Source organism: Aquarana catesbeiana, linkage group LG11, assembly GCF_042186555.1.
Source record: "Aquarana catesbeiana isolate 2022-GZ linkage group LG11, ASM4218655v1, whole genome shotgun sequence".
In the NCBI taxonomy this organism is placed as follows: Eukaryota; Metazoa; Chordata; class Amphibia; order Anura; family Ranidae; genus Aquarana; species Aquarana catesbeiana.
Genome location: NC_133334.1, coordinates 275,439,222 through 275,453,387, shown reverse-complemented (window position 1 = coordinate 275,453,387; position 14,166 = coordinate 275,439,222). Strand labels below are relative to the sequence as shown.

At 48.7% G+C, this 14,166-nt stretch overlaps 1 protein-coding gene across 3 annotated transcripts in view; it reads left to right on the top strand.

The window, feature by feature from the left end:
- ZFHX3 (zinc finger homeobox 3) overlaps positions 1-14,166 on the top strand; it is a 157,373-nt gene that overhangs the window by 98,105 nt on the left and 45,102 nt on the right. For all 3 annotated transcript variants that reach the window (XM_073605868.1, XM_073605869.1, XM_073605867.1), the window contains exon 4: positions 2,116-2,350. In XM_073605868.1, coding sequence (XP_073461969.1) covers positions 2,116-2,350 — 235 coding nt within the window. The remainder of the gene's footprint in view (positions 1-2,115; positions 2,351-14,166) is intronic.

Below are 14,166 nucleotides of genomic sequence, written 5' to 3'. Positions count from 1 at the left end.
GGCATGTTTAATGTTTTGCATGACTTCAGGCTGGCACATTGGCTTATGCTACTGTCAAGCAAACCGTGTGAGAAGAAAGCGGGGGGGGGGGCCCAAGCCGGGGCTGTTTGTGTCTATAGACACACACACAGCCCGGCTTGTGAGCGTGCCCACATGAGTGTCTCCATAGGAAGTGACTTGCAATGTGGGCACTCAGAGAAGAGGAGGAGCAGCAGATGGTGGTGGTGGTAGGGGGCACCAGAAAAGGAGGTTCAGGGCCGCGAGTATGTGTGTTTTTATATATATATATATAATTTTTTTATTATTTGTTATTATATATAGAATTTTTTTTTTTTTACAAACCCATGAACGTTTAGTTGCAGACATTCCATGCGTTCAGTGTGGTGCTTCTATAGGGTTCGGAGTGTATATAATGCAGGATTGGCCTTGCTGGGGATAATGGCGGCACCAGATAAAATACGAGTGACATTAATAATCGCGGAATATACTTTTATCTTCAGAATTCCTGCTTGGGTCTCTGACAGGTGTGGTATGTCCTACCTAACACAATGATAGATGTTATCTGATCATTTTTAATTTCAGTATAAATTTCTGGCATGCCGAAGGGTATTGGCACTTTGATGTCCAGGCCGTCAGTCTTTTTAATATTTGATTCTTGGGAAGTTTAATTAGAATTTGTTAGCATCTTCGGTACACACTGTGTTCACAGGGTACTTTGTTAGGTTTTTAATGTCATCACTAAGTAATTAACTGTAAGATTTTTTTTTTTTTTTTTTTTTATACTTTGTCGTGTCACATGGTTCTGTTGGTCAGATACAGTCTGCAGAATGCAAGCAATGACATGTTGGGGGCGCATGCACTCTGAAGGAACAGCCGCCTGTGCCATTTCTTCTGAAACATGTGCCGTGACCGGTGGCTTTTGCGCGCATGTGCGGGAGTGACGTCACGCGGTGATTAAAATTTAAAAGATTAAAATTTTAGTTTGGGCACAGTGTTGCATGACCCCGCAATTGCCATTCAAAATGTGACGGCGCTGAAAGCTGAAAATTGTCCTGGGCAGGAAGGGTCAAAAGTGCAGGCATTGAAGTGGTTAAGTAATCGTGATATTTCCTGTGTTGGATAGTAAGGCATCATCTGTGCCCCTCTCTGATATAGTTTCACTTTGCTACAGGGATGTCTGATGTCTAGGCCAAGCCCTGCCATCCCCTGGTCCACTGAAAGTGCCTCAGTGTTCTAGAGAAAAAACTCTCATTGGACGGAGAAATGGTGGGTGGACTTGGTCCAGAAGTAAAGCATGTGCCTTAGCAAATGGCTTGTTCAAGTCCTTTGTTCCTTCCCCCTAATTCCTGTAGCATCACTTCCTGTCTTGCGTTCATGAACCAGTCCAACAAGTTCATTGGCATATAGATCCTCCTAAAAACAATGTCTTAAAATGTTGTTGCATATTTATGCTTTAAAAATCACTAGAATAGACATAGCGACACAGTGGGATGCACAGGTGTTCCATGCATCTATGTGCAGGCAGTCCCATTTTATGTCAAGTGAGATGCAACAGCTGCACTGACACAGCCACTGCTCCCAATAGGATATCCCTGTGGGTGCGTGTGTGTCCCTGAAGATTGTTGGGGGCACCCACACAGATTGGGAGCAGTGGCTGTGTCCGTGCAGCTGCTGCATCCCAACTGATCTGAATGGAACTGTCTACACATAGATGCATTGAAAACCTATGTGGGCAAAGATGGTCCTCACATAGATGTGCTCTTAGGTATGCCCAAGTGAACGAGACCTCAATGTGAATGTCGCAAGTTGCCTACTGTTACCATTCTTTAACCACATAAGCCCCCTTTGTAGTTCTCTCCATATTAGTTTTGCTGTTACTGGCGCCTGACTTCCTTGACTTCTGGACCAAGACCACCGACCTGCTATTTCTCCATCCAATGAGAGTGCTCTTAGGGCCAATACACACCAGCAGCACACCTACTGTAGCCACTGGTATGCACTGTGACCTGGTAGGGGTGTATGGATCACAATTGTTGTACAGAATTATATTGATATTTGTGATTATTTGTCATTTATATAGACGCCTAATTGTTTGTCATGTCTGCTTTTCCGTAGCACTTGCAGCAACACGAAAGTAGCGTTGAAGGAGACACATCGTACTATCACTGCGTGCTCTGCTCTTACTCCACCAAGGCCAAACTCAACCTGATCCAACATGTGCGCTCCATGAAACACCAACGCAGCGAGAGCCTACGCAAACTGCAGCGGCTTCAGAAGGGCCTGCCGGAAGAAGAGGAAGATTTGGGACAGATCTTCACCATCAGGACCTCTTCGCCGCCAGCAGAGACTGGTGAGTTTCCAAATGCTCACCTCTTCCTTCCCTTTTCTTTTTTTCTTCCTCTCCATCTAGCAACTTGCGGTAACACAAAGCGAGCAACCACTATTCATCCCTCATTTCTCCGTCTGCCTAGAGTTGGTGGTAACCTGGATTTAGATTCCTTAAAGCTGAACTCCGGTCTGCAACAGAGCAGCGCGTTTTGGTTGGGGGTACGGCAACAGGTGCGATTTATGCGCTGTCCCCCACCCGCAGTATGAACCCATGGTGTGTATGTATGCTGCAAGGAAGAATAGTCCTGTGAGTGCTGGCTGGGAAGGAGTCCCCCACGCTCCAGACAATGGTAGATAAGAGATGAAGGTCCCAGGAGCCACACATTCAGAACAAGACCCGCTGTGTGTGTGAACAAGTGGCAGTCTCAGTCTGGGCCCCCGCCAGGCCTCGTCCCAACGCGTTTCAATCTGCCCATTGAAACTTACCCGCAGTAGTGTGAAGCTAGTCATTCCTAGAGGCCTTGTTTAGTCACTTTTTGATATAGGATGATTACTGTCTGTCTTAAGCCGGCCATACATGGATCAAAATTCGTCCAGTTTAGGAGGGACCAGCTGACATTCGATCCATGTTTGGGCAGGCTGGTTGTACCCAAGTCGGTTGACTTGGGTACAACCAGCCTGTCTGATTCTTTTACGGTTACTGCTGCTGGCTATAGTTGCTACAGTAATCATTGTGTTCTGCCGGTCTTCCCACGCCCCTCTGCCGGTAGAACACAATAGCGATGCAGGAGCTATTCTCCATCAACACTGACTGCAGTGGGCAAATCGAGCAATTTTCTTTCCTTCCACCCATGGCGAATGGAAAGCAAATTGAATCATCTATGGGCGGCCTTTAGTCACCCTGTCACCACTGATGGGGACTAGACGTGGCCATGCCAACCTACATTACACAGGCACGGTCCACCATGTTCCCAGCTGGTCCAGACCAATGATGTACAGCTGACCCTGGAGCAAGTGCATGTAAACAGGAAGTGGGGAAAAGAGGTAGGTTGGGCAGCACAGTGGTTAAGTGGTTAGCACTTGCTCCTAGTAGCACTAGGGTCGTCGGTTCAAGTCCCAACCAAGGCACTACCTGCCTGGAGTTTTGCACATTCTCCCTGTGCCTGAGTGGGTTTCCTCCCACACTCCAAAGACATGCTGGGAGGTTAATTGGCTCCTGTCTAGATTGGCCCCAGTATGTGTATGTATGAATGTGAGTTAGGGACCTTAGGTTGTAAGCTCCTTGAGGGCAGGGACTGATGTGAATGTACAATCTATATGTAAAGCGCTACAAAAATTGACGGCGCTATACAAGTAACGAGGAGTGAAAAGGGTAATTGATGGGGGGGGGAGACAGGAAATCTTAATGATGAATTGATGCATGGGGCCTGTTTTGCACGAAAATGTCCATTTTGAGGTTTGGATCTACTATAGGCTGTTAAACGTAAAGATCAGATTGCTGTTGGTGACTGCACGTCACCGCAAGCTCGATAGACTGACTACTCTCAGGTGGTTTGTGGCCATCCGGTTGTGTACATGACGACACCACTTGCTGGAAAGTTAGCGAGCACCTGTGTTTTATGGAGACCCATCTGCTTTTTATGTATCTCCAGATTTTCTTCCAACCGCACTAACCTTCCCCTCCAACTTTCCCCTGGGGCACTTTCTGCTAATTGCTGCAATAATGAGGCTGTGGAAGTATCTGGAGAGGCGGCCAGTCTTTACCCATAGTGCCCTGGGGATGACGGAAGGAGTTTCCTGGTCTGCCCGCTGTCTGGGGCCCAGCGTGGCCCTTGTCCTAAAGCATTTTTAGTTTAGCGGCCTCCTCTGGCTTAGAGATGCCGCATTCCCTCCCCCCTTGAAGAGCCACCTTCCGGCTTGGTCCCTTGCATTCTTCCTCTGGGACGGGGTCCTGCTGGTGGACATATTGTTTCAGCAGATTGTATTAATCTCTGCGGAGTGCCGGCCATCTCTCCCAATCGTCACACATTGCCCCTCATTGTTGCAGCTCTGCGATGAGAGTGTGTGCGAGGCCGGAGAGAGGGGTGGGGGTCTAGGAGGGGATCCCAAGCACAAAGCCTGCTCCTTGAAGGGAGCTTTTGTTTGGACAGGAAGAGGTTGAATGTTACTGTCAGCTCCTGATTCCACCAGTTTGTGTCTCCCAGTATTGGGACTCCACCCCTATCTCCTGCTCAGACTTCATGGAGCTTTGTGTGTATATGTTGTGCACAAGGGCCGGCCTGCATCTCATTAACCCCGTCATTTTAGGATCCCCCCCCCCTTTCTCTTGGTGGGCCTCCGCACGCAGCATCTCATGTCACTCATGTGTCGGTGCAGCTACTTAACACTCAGTATGTTCCCCATTGTCTGCATAGAAAGGAACAAGAGCCAGCAGAGCCCGGGCCTTCCAATGCTCCTGTCACCATCTAAACTTCTACACAACTTTTTTTTTTTTTTTTTTTTTTTTTTTTCTTGATGATTTCTGCTTCGTTTCGGCAGTTAACATACTTCAAATGCGTTTTAGCTTTGTGTTATTCTGTGGGCCATAGGTCTGAAATAAGCCATATGGTTTGGCTATAGCCATCCAAGGAGGATTGGCGGGGGGGGAGGGGGAGCCACAAAAAAGAAAAAAGACTTCTGGTTTTTGGGCCGGATGAAGTTGAATTATTTCATAAGCCTTGTGAATGCGTCACAATGTGACAAAAATGAAAAGTGCTGACACATAAATTCCCCCTCCGTCCCCACAAAGGCTCTCAGTAGTGAATGCGGTCTCATACCAATAGATCTCAAGCTCTCTCAGAACTGCAAGTCCCAGCATGCAGTTCCAGCTTCCTGGCTGATCCTGTATACCAGTTGTCCCCGAACTGCGGCCCCGTGCTTGCGTTTTATCTGGCCCTTGGGGCGCTATTTAGTCCTCTGACAATGGGGCATACTCGCGCCCCCCCCCAATGACACCAAAGAAGGGGCACTATTCCTTCCAATGACCCAGACGATGGGGCACTATTCCTCCCAATGACCCAGACGATGGGGCACTATTTCTCCCAATGACCCAGACGATGGGGGCACTATTCCTCCTAGTGACCCAGACGATGGGGCACTATTCCTCCCAATGACCCAGACGATGGGGGCGCTATTCCTCCCAATGACCCAGACGATGGGGGCGCTATTCCTCCCAATGACCCAGACGATGGGGCGCTATTCCTCCCAATGACCCAGACGATGGGGCGCTATTCCTCCCAATGACCCAGACGATGGGGCGCTATTCCTCCCAATGACCCAGACGATGGGGCGCTATTCCTCCCAATGACCCAGACGATGGGGCGCTATTCCTCCCAATGACCCAGACGATGGGGCGCTATTCCTCCCAATGACCCAGACGATGGGGCGCTATTCCTCCCAATGACCCAGACGATGGGGCGCTATTCCTCCCAATGACCCAGACGATGGGGCGCTATTCCTCCCAATGACCCAGACGATGGGGCGCTATTCCTCCCAATGACCCAGACGATGGGGGCACTATTCCTCCCAATGACCCAGACGATGGGGGCACTATTCCTCCCAATGACCCAGACGATGGGGGCACTATTCCTCCCAATGTCGGGACCTTTTTCTACTGCCAATAGCCACAGTCTGGTCCCCGTAAAGTCTGAAGAATGGTAAACTGGCCCTTTGTTTAGAAAGTTTGGAGACCCCTGCTGTATACTGTTTGAATGGCAGGGCATATTGGGACTTGTAGTTCACATCAGCTGAAGGTATGCTAGCTGACCATTACAAAACCATCATAAATGGTTACCGTCTTTTTTCAGAACCCAGTTTTCAAAATGCCAGGTGTAGGTGTAGAGAATTCCAGGCACAGTATTTTTTGATATACCTTGAACCAATGTAACTATGGGGTTGATTTACTATAAATGGAGAGCGCAAAATCTGGTGCAGCTGTGCATAGTAGCCAATTAAAACTTGGAAGCTGATTGGTTTCTATGCGGAGCTGCACCAGGATTTACACTCTCCAGTTTTAGCAAATGAACCCCACTGTATATAGAAAAGCTGGTTTTTGCCCCGGATGCTGGAAAGCACTGAAGTAGGCACTACTGGATGTCCACTTTCTTCCCTGCCCTGTGCTAAGTGGCCTACCTGATTTATTGTGAATTACAGCATGTCGGCCACTCAGCAAAGGCACCATTCAGAGAATGCTTTGCATCTTCTAAATGAATGCAAAATGTTCTGTGATTGGATGAGGTGGGGCGGTGGATTTGCACAGGGCAGCCTGGATCCTCCTCTCCTCTGGGCCCTCTTCTGTGCTCTTGGCCCCCCTCCTGTCGAGTGGCCCCACAGCAAGCAGCTTGCTATGGGGGCACCCGAGCCAAGTCACTGCTTCGTGTGTCCATTCAGACACAGGTCCGTGGGCCAGCCCCACCCCCTTTCTCTCCTGATTGGCTGACTGGCTTTGATTGACAGCAGCGGGAGCCAATGGCACTGCTGCCGTGTCTCAGCCAATCAGGAGGGAGATTGTCGGACGGCCGAGACACTCGTGGACATCGCTGGATAGAGATGGGGCTATGGTAATTATTTGGGGGGGGGGGCTGCTGTACAGAAGGCTTTTTATCTTAATGCATAGAATATATTACAATAAAAAAACCTTCGGACTTCACAAACCACTTTAATGCATTCTTGAGGTAAAACATTTTTAGGCATCACCATCCCCACTTACCCCCTTATACTTGCCCTAATTCGATCCAGTGCTGTGCACGTTTGCAGCTTTTCTCTCATCTCACGTCCGGGTCTCATGGCTTTGCTGGGGCACAGGGAGCCTATTGGCCAGTGACAAGGGGGGCTGGGCCAAGTCCTGCTGTCTGTGTCAATGGGCGCAGCGGCGGGGCTCGGGGATGAGCGTACACGAGTGCCCCCATGGGAAGCGGTTTCCCATGGGGGCACTAGACCGAGAGGAGTGGCTAGGAGCGCCGGCGGGGTACCCAAGAAGAGGAGGTTAATGGCTGCTCTGTGCAGTTCTATTGCACAGAGCAGATAAGTATAGACATGTTTGTTTTAAAAAAAAAAATAAAAATTTCTGTTCAATCGCTTCAACACCCCAAACTCAGGTTTGGCTGCACCAGATAGCAAATGTGAGGGTTTTTTTTTAGTTTTCTTCCTGTATCATCATCGGTCTGGAAACGAACGGGGAGGTTTGAATTTTCATTCCTGTGTGTGGTGGTAGAAGGTTTTCCTGTGATGCTCAGCAAGCTGTCCTTCCGTATGATGTAATGGAGGGAGACCGGGTGGATTCCAGACTGTAGTGTAGTGTTCTAACAGAACCGTCTGTGATACCCGTAGAATCCGAAAAGAATTTCTGTTCCATTTTCACACCTGGGATTGGAAAATGACGGTTGGAAGTGGAATTGAAGGACAAACCTTATATCTACCTATTCAGGAGTCCTTCTCACTCTCATCAGACTTGACTTTTCCGTTGTAGGACATCACCTGTTTTTGGAAATTAAAATGAACTATTCTGGTATAAAAGATGGGGGATTGCTTCCTGGAAACGTTTCGGTTATCTGTCGCTTTTATGAAAACATGAATTTATTTTATTTATTTTTTTTCCAATCCTACGTTGACCATGGCATGTGACCGGCGGACCTGTGACCTCTCTCTGAGGCCGGGGAGATTGTAGCGAGCAGGACACAATTCCCTCCTGCATGGGTCGGAGGATTGTTCCTATTTTCCGCCTGGCACTCTATTAATCTCCCGCTACCAGCAGTGCTTTTACTATTCATGCTTCCAGGCAGGAAGATCCCAGACAGAAGACCAGCCGAGGCCTGGAATGTCAGCAATGCCATGAAGCCTGCTTCTTGTTTGCTCTCCCTCCCTGCTCCCAGCACAGCGGCTTGGAAGAGGATATGAAAGTCTTCAGGCCGCGCATTTTCTTTTTATTAAAGCGTTTGCCGGATAATTCTGCCTTCTATTTTATCTGCCTCCTGGCGGTACAGGGGAGGTGGAGGGGCCAGGGTTGGCCTGGGACAGAGAGATCTACATAAGCCCAGGCCTTTCATTTTCTAACGGCCTCTGCCGGTCAGGTGGCTTATTCATCGTATAGATCTCATTTTCGGGACATATTGCTCATCCTTCTGAGAACAACTCGTGTTTTTCATTTTGGTTTAATCTTCTCCGTGTTCTGGAGTCTTTCAGCTGTCGCGGTGGAAAGCTTAAGAGCTGATTTTAAAGGTTCCCTCTACGGTTGAGCGTTTTTAAAAATGGCTCCTGGTTTCAGTCTGGTGCTGTTGAATCAATTAAATGTTCGATGGCTTTTTTGTTTTTTTTTTTGTTTTTTTCTTTTTGTCAAAAATCCAAAGCCATTGAAGGTTTTGATTGACCCAATGAGATGGGATCAGAGGTTCCAAGGGCAAAAGCTGTGCAAAAATCCAGTCAGTTTTAACAGAATTGATGTGTTTTTATCCGGTTTTGATGCCATTTCAGTTCAGTCCCTCAAAAAAACTGTATTGTTGTCCAATTTATTGCCCAGTTTCAAGTTCACAATCACCTGAATTCTGGCTCTCGAATTGCACTGGTGGGTGGTAGATTGCTTCGCTTCTGGCACTTCCTTGCAATTGTATTTTTGATTCGCAGTGGTTTAGAAGCAGCTGAACTTGACTGAAAATTTTCCATGTTTGGCCAGCTTTATTGCATAAGAATGGTCCTGAATCTGACCCTTCAATGTGTAGTTCAACGTGTTCTTTGGTTCAACGCAACATCTTCTTGTATTGCAAAGGCAATACAGAATCAAACTATTCTGTACTCCTCCCCCCCCCCCCCCCCCATGACATAAATTATATTTATTGCTCCAGTGACCATTTTAATCTTCATGGCTCTGGTGCAAGAAACCATGAAGAGCCCACCTGACCCCCAGCCAAGGCCCTTCCCCCTCCGATCCTGGGGCCCTTTAGTCTTGTGGTGGGGCCACATATTATAGTCCCGCAGTGGAACCCTTTCATGTATTCTGTAGCGGCCCCCCACTGTGGTGGAACGCCAGTGCCCAGCCGCAAGCATGACCTTGGTAATTCCACCAACTGGTGCCAGTAGGTTTTTTTTTTTGGTTCTTTTTTTGGATTTTATTTTATTATTTGCCATTTTTCTTTTTTTTTCTTTTAAGAGTTCCATTTGAGAGACTTTGGTGAAAAATCAGGGGTCTAAACAGACCTCTGATGTTTCACCTTTGAGACAGGGAAAGGAGATTGAGGACACATCCCTCAATCTCCTTCTCTGCAGCCTTCAGCTGGACAGGAGTAGCTCTGTACAGAGGCTTCCTGTTCATTCACAAACTGAAGCAAAGTAAGCACGGTTTACTATGCTTCAGATATGAATGGACACAGGAGCGATCACTACCGATCACTCACTGTGTTCATTCATTCCCTGCTCTCCATCCTGACACATGGGGAGAGGAGGAAAGCCAGCAGCTCTGCAGTGAGGGGCCAGTCGGGTACATAGGGGCCGGGGGGCAGCAAGAGACAAGTAACCTGTATAGAAGAGGCGGCAATTAGATGAACCTATGCCCTCCTTTTTTTTTTTTCCTCCTCCAGTCACTAAATGCCTGTGGGAGGGGGAGCAGGAGAAGCTGACTTTCAGCAGCTGCAGTAGGAAAACAGAGGGCATCAGGTCCTCTCTGTGCTGTTCCTACCGCCCCTCCTTTCCGGGTGTTGAGCCGAATGTGACAGGGGAGCTACAGGGCCCCCTGGAGAATGGGGCCAGGATGCAGTTGCAACCCCCCCCTGTTAACTGTTGTCACCATCAGAAATCCCGCCCTGACAAATGCCATACAGCCATCACTGGTGTGCATGCAGTTGCTACAAAGAAGCTGCAAGAGATCGGCAGCACTGATGTGCAACAAAGGATGAATCAAAGTGTTAATGTACTAATGGACACCTGTTATAAAAGGAATAGGTTAGGTTTATGAAGGACAGTAAGGAGCAACCTCAGTTTGCGGAGCCTGCTGCAGATGATCTCTCCCTCCAGCAGGTTATGAAACGAAGTGGCGGGGCGTTTGATCAGTTCCTGGAAACGCTATGACACCGCTTATTGCTGGAAGCTCAAAGTCGGACTTATTTGGAAACTTTCTCAAACAGAAGGATAATGAACCGGATGGAAAATGTTTAGTCCTCTTGGAGACGATTACTGTGCCAAGGTTTGATGGGATTATTTCCACTTCGCCGTCAGCCAGGCTCAGGACAGCGCTGTCAGCCCCGAATGACCCGACATTCGTTTTTATAAAGTGTATTTACATTCGATCACTTTTTAAGTAGCCGGGACCTGTGACCAGATTCAAACCAGGCATTCCTCTAGAAATATTCATTGTCTGCTGAGGAGAATGTGCTAGTCGCCTGGCTGCCTTTTAAATCCCTGTCCTGGGACAAGTGTGAAGGACTCTGGATATGAACGCTTTGTTTTCACTTCTTGAGTCTGAATATATTGAGTCCAATAAATCGACCTCTCGGCCAGGCATTTCGAAATTTTGAAAATAAGAGGTCAGTAATACCGGCCGCCATATTTCTCTCAATGTAGGTCTTCTTAAAGGTGAGCTCAGTAGATTGTATGGTCTAGTGGCTTCTTACATCTGTAGGAGTTCCCAGCACCATCCTCCTGTATGTACCGTAGATCCCAGCTCTGCCCAACTGCTGTATGTACCCGATATCCCAGCTTTGCCCACCCGCTGTATGTACACAAGATCCCAGCTCTGTCCATCTCTTGTATGTACCCACGATCCCAGCTCTGCCCACCTCCTGTATGTACCCGCGATCCCAGCTCCGCCCACCTCTTGTATGTGCCCACGATCCCAGCTCCGCCCACCGGCTGTATGTACCCGCGATCCCAGCTCTGCCCACCGGCTGTATGTACCCGCGATCCCAGCTCTGCCCACCGGCTGTATGTACCCAAGATCCCAGCTCTGCCCACCGGCTGTATGTACCCGCGATCCCAGCTCTGCCCACCGGCTGTATGTACCCGCGATCCCAGCTCTGCCCACCCGCTGTATGTACCCGCGATCCCAGCTCTGCCCACCGGCTGTATGTACCCGCGATCCCAGCTCTGCCCACCGGCTGTATGTACCCGCGATCCCAGCTCTGCCCACCGGCTGTATGTACCCGCGATCCCAGCTCTGCCCACCGGCTGTATGTACCCGCGATCCCAGCTCTGCCCACCGGCTGTATGTACCCGCGATCCCAGCTCTGCCCACCGGCTGTATGTACCCGCGATCCCAGCTCTGCCCACCGGCTGTATGTACCCGCGATCCCAGCTCTGCCCACCGGCTGTATGTACCCGCGATCCCAGCTCTGCCCACCGGCTGTATGTACCCGCGATCCCAGCTCTGCCCACCGGCTGTATGTACCCGCGATCCCAGCTCTGCCCACCGGCTGTATGTACCCGCGATCCCAGCTCTGCCCACCGGCTGTATGTACCCGCGATCCCAGCTCTGCCCACCGGCTGTATGTACCCGCGATCCCAGCTCTGCCCACCGGCTGTATGTACTCGAGATCCCAGCTTGCCCCAGCTATATAGTGCAGATTCCAGTTCTGCCCACCTGCTACTGTATGTACCTGAAATTCCCAACTCCACCTACCTGCTCTCAAGCTATCAAATTTTTACATAATCCTTTTGCTTCTAGTCTTGAATTTTCACAACGAGGAAACGTGAGATAACTGGGGGGAGAAGTTCCTCCCGTGATCCAGCAGTCGATCTCACCACCGTCTGTCAGTAATTGTCAGGTCTGTTTTGGATGGACTGGCCCTTTTAAAATGAATGAGAAGTTGCGGTTGTGCAGAGTGAGCATTGCTGGATCTATAGGCTGGATAAAAGGACTACGGGAGAAGGTTGCATCATACTCCTCCTTGTATGACATTCACAGCTATATATGGAAAAGTCCCCAGACTTGTAAAGAAATGGAGTCATTGACATTTATGTAACCTCCATATTAAAGAAGACGCACACTGAAGCACTTTGTTGATGTAGCCTTGTAGTAGTAGCAGTAATTCATATTTCCTGAAGTATTCCAGGCAGTGCAGACTACAGAAAACTTCAACTGTATCTGCAAAGAGAAATAACATTTGAAACCCACAAATGTGAAATGCTTTAACCTCCAAAGCCCTGGATGTGAAGCTCTGTTCAGCTCGTCCTATGATTCCCAAAGCCAGGTGAAGGGGTATCACCATTTCCTGGTCCCAGCTGCTTGGGGCACCCCCGAGGATTCTAGCCCTCTCATTGGACAGTGAATCAGTTCAGCATCACAGCACTGCTTAATTGTCCAATCAGCAGTAAGATGAGATGGAAAGCTGTAAAACTGAACAAGGAGGCATCTCATGGGATTTTCTGTGTGGAATCACAAGACTGGCTGAACATCGTTACACCCCATTTCTCAAATAAGTCAATGGAGTATTTTGCTGTCCCGGGTTCCGCTTCAATGAGATCTAGAACACGGGGCTTTGTTTAGTTGGTGTACCTCTAGCCAAAACTCATTGAAAAATTTCCCCCCACTTCCTGTTCTGGTGACAACTGTAGAATTTTGGAGTTCCCATCACTTTGTCTCCAGTAACAATGGTCACCAGGACACGCCCAGAAATGAAATTGGACAGGGTGTCTAATCCTTCCCTACGCCATCCAAAATCTATAAAAATTTGTAAATTTGCCAGGCTTCAATTTACACTTGTGTTTTTTTTTGGGGGGGGGGGGGGGCTTACAATTTGGCAAAAATGATCCCTGCTGTCTGGTTCAGTAGGCAGTACAGCCCACTGAACACAACCCAATCAGCAGAATGGGGGTGCCCTGCAACCACATGCAATGTGGGTAGTGCAGATTTTAAGGGGTTAAAATGCCATTCCACTGAAGAAAGGGGCCCTGCAAGTGCGTGCAGTGCAGGGTTTAAAGGGTTAAATTGTTGTTCCACTGAATGGGGGTGTCCTGAAAATGTGTGCAATGTGGTTAGTTTAGGGTTTAAAGGGTTAAAACGGCTGGTGAGGAGGTGATGCAAGGCCACCCATCAAATGCTCTCTGAAGAGTGATCCAAACCCTGAACAATATTCAGAGAGCAAGGCTAGTGTAAACGAGCCCATAGGATGCCATGGGCGGATTGAATTTTCGTCTTCTTCTAAATTGAAATTTTGACGGCCCTGATGATTGCACCATCCACGCCGTTTAGAAATGTGTATGGCCAGCCTCAGAGGAATGCACGTGTCCCAAAAAATAGTTCTACACCCCCCCCCCCCCCTGTAAATGTCAGTAAAATTTGGGGGTTGATTTGTTGATTTACTAAAGACAGACTGTGCAGTTGCTCCAGACCTTGGTAAATGAGGTGAAGCTTCTGTTTGCAAAGAATACCCAATCACATGCAAGGAAAATAAAAAAAACAGCATTTTTGCTTGCATGTGATTGGATGATAGAAGTCAGCAGAGCTTCACCTCGTTTACTAAGCTCTGGAGCAACTGCACTTGCAGAATGCACCCTCTATTTACTTTAGTAAATCCCCATTGCATCCCTTTTTTAAAGCGAATGCAGGTTCCTCCTACAATGTGGCTCCCTGCGCTGCGTCAAGCTGACCGGTCCTCTTCATTTAGTGTGCAGGCTCTGTCAGTATGAAAGAATGCAGATAGGCCGGCTTCCTGTGAAAGCGGGACAATGCTGTGCCCCCCCCCCTTTCCATTCTATCCCCCCCACCCCCCACCCCTCAGTCACTCATTTCGTCTCCCTGCGCAAATTGAAAACGACTAACCTTGTCATATTTAGTGCATTGCTCACAGCCGCTGCCTTCCAGGGCTAATCAGGCAC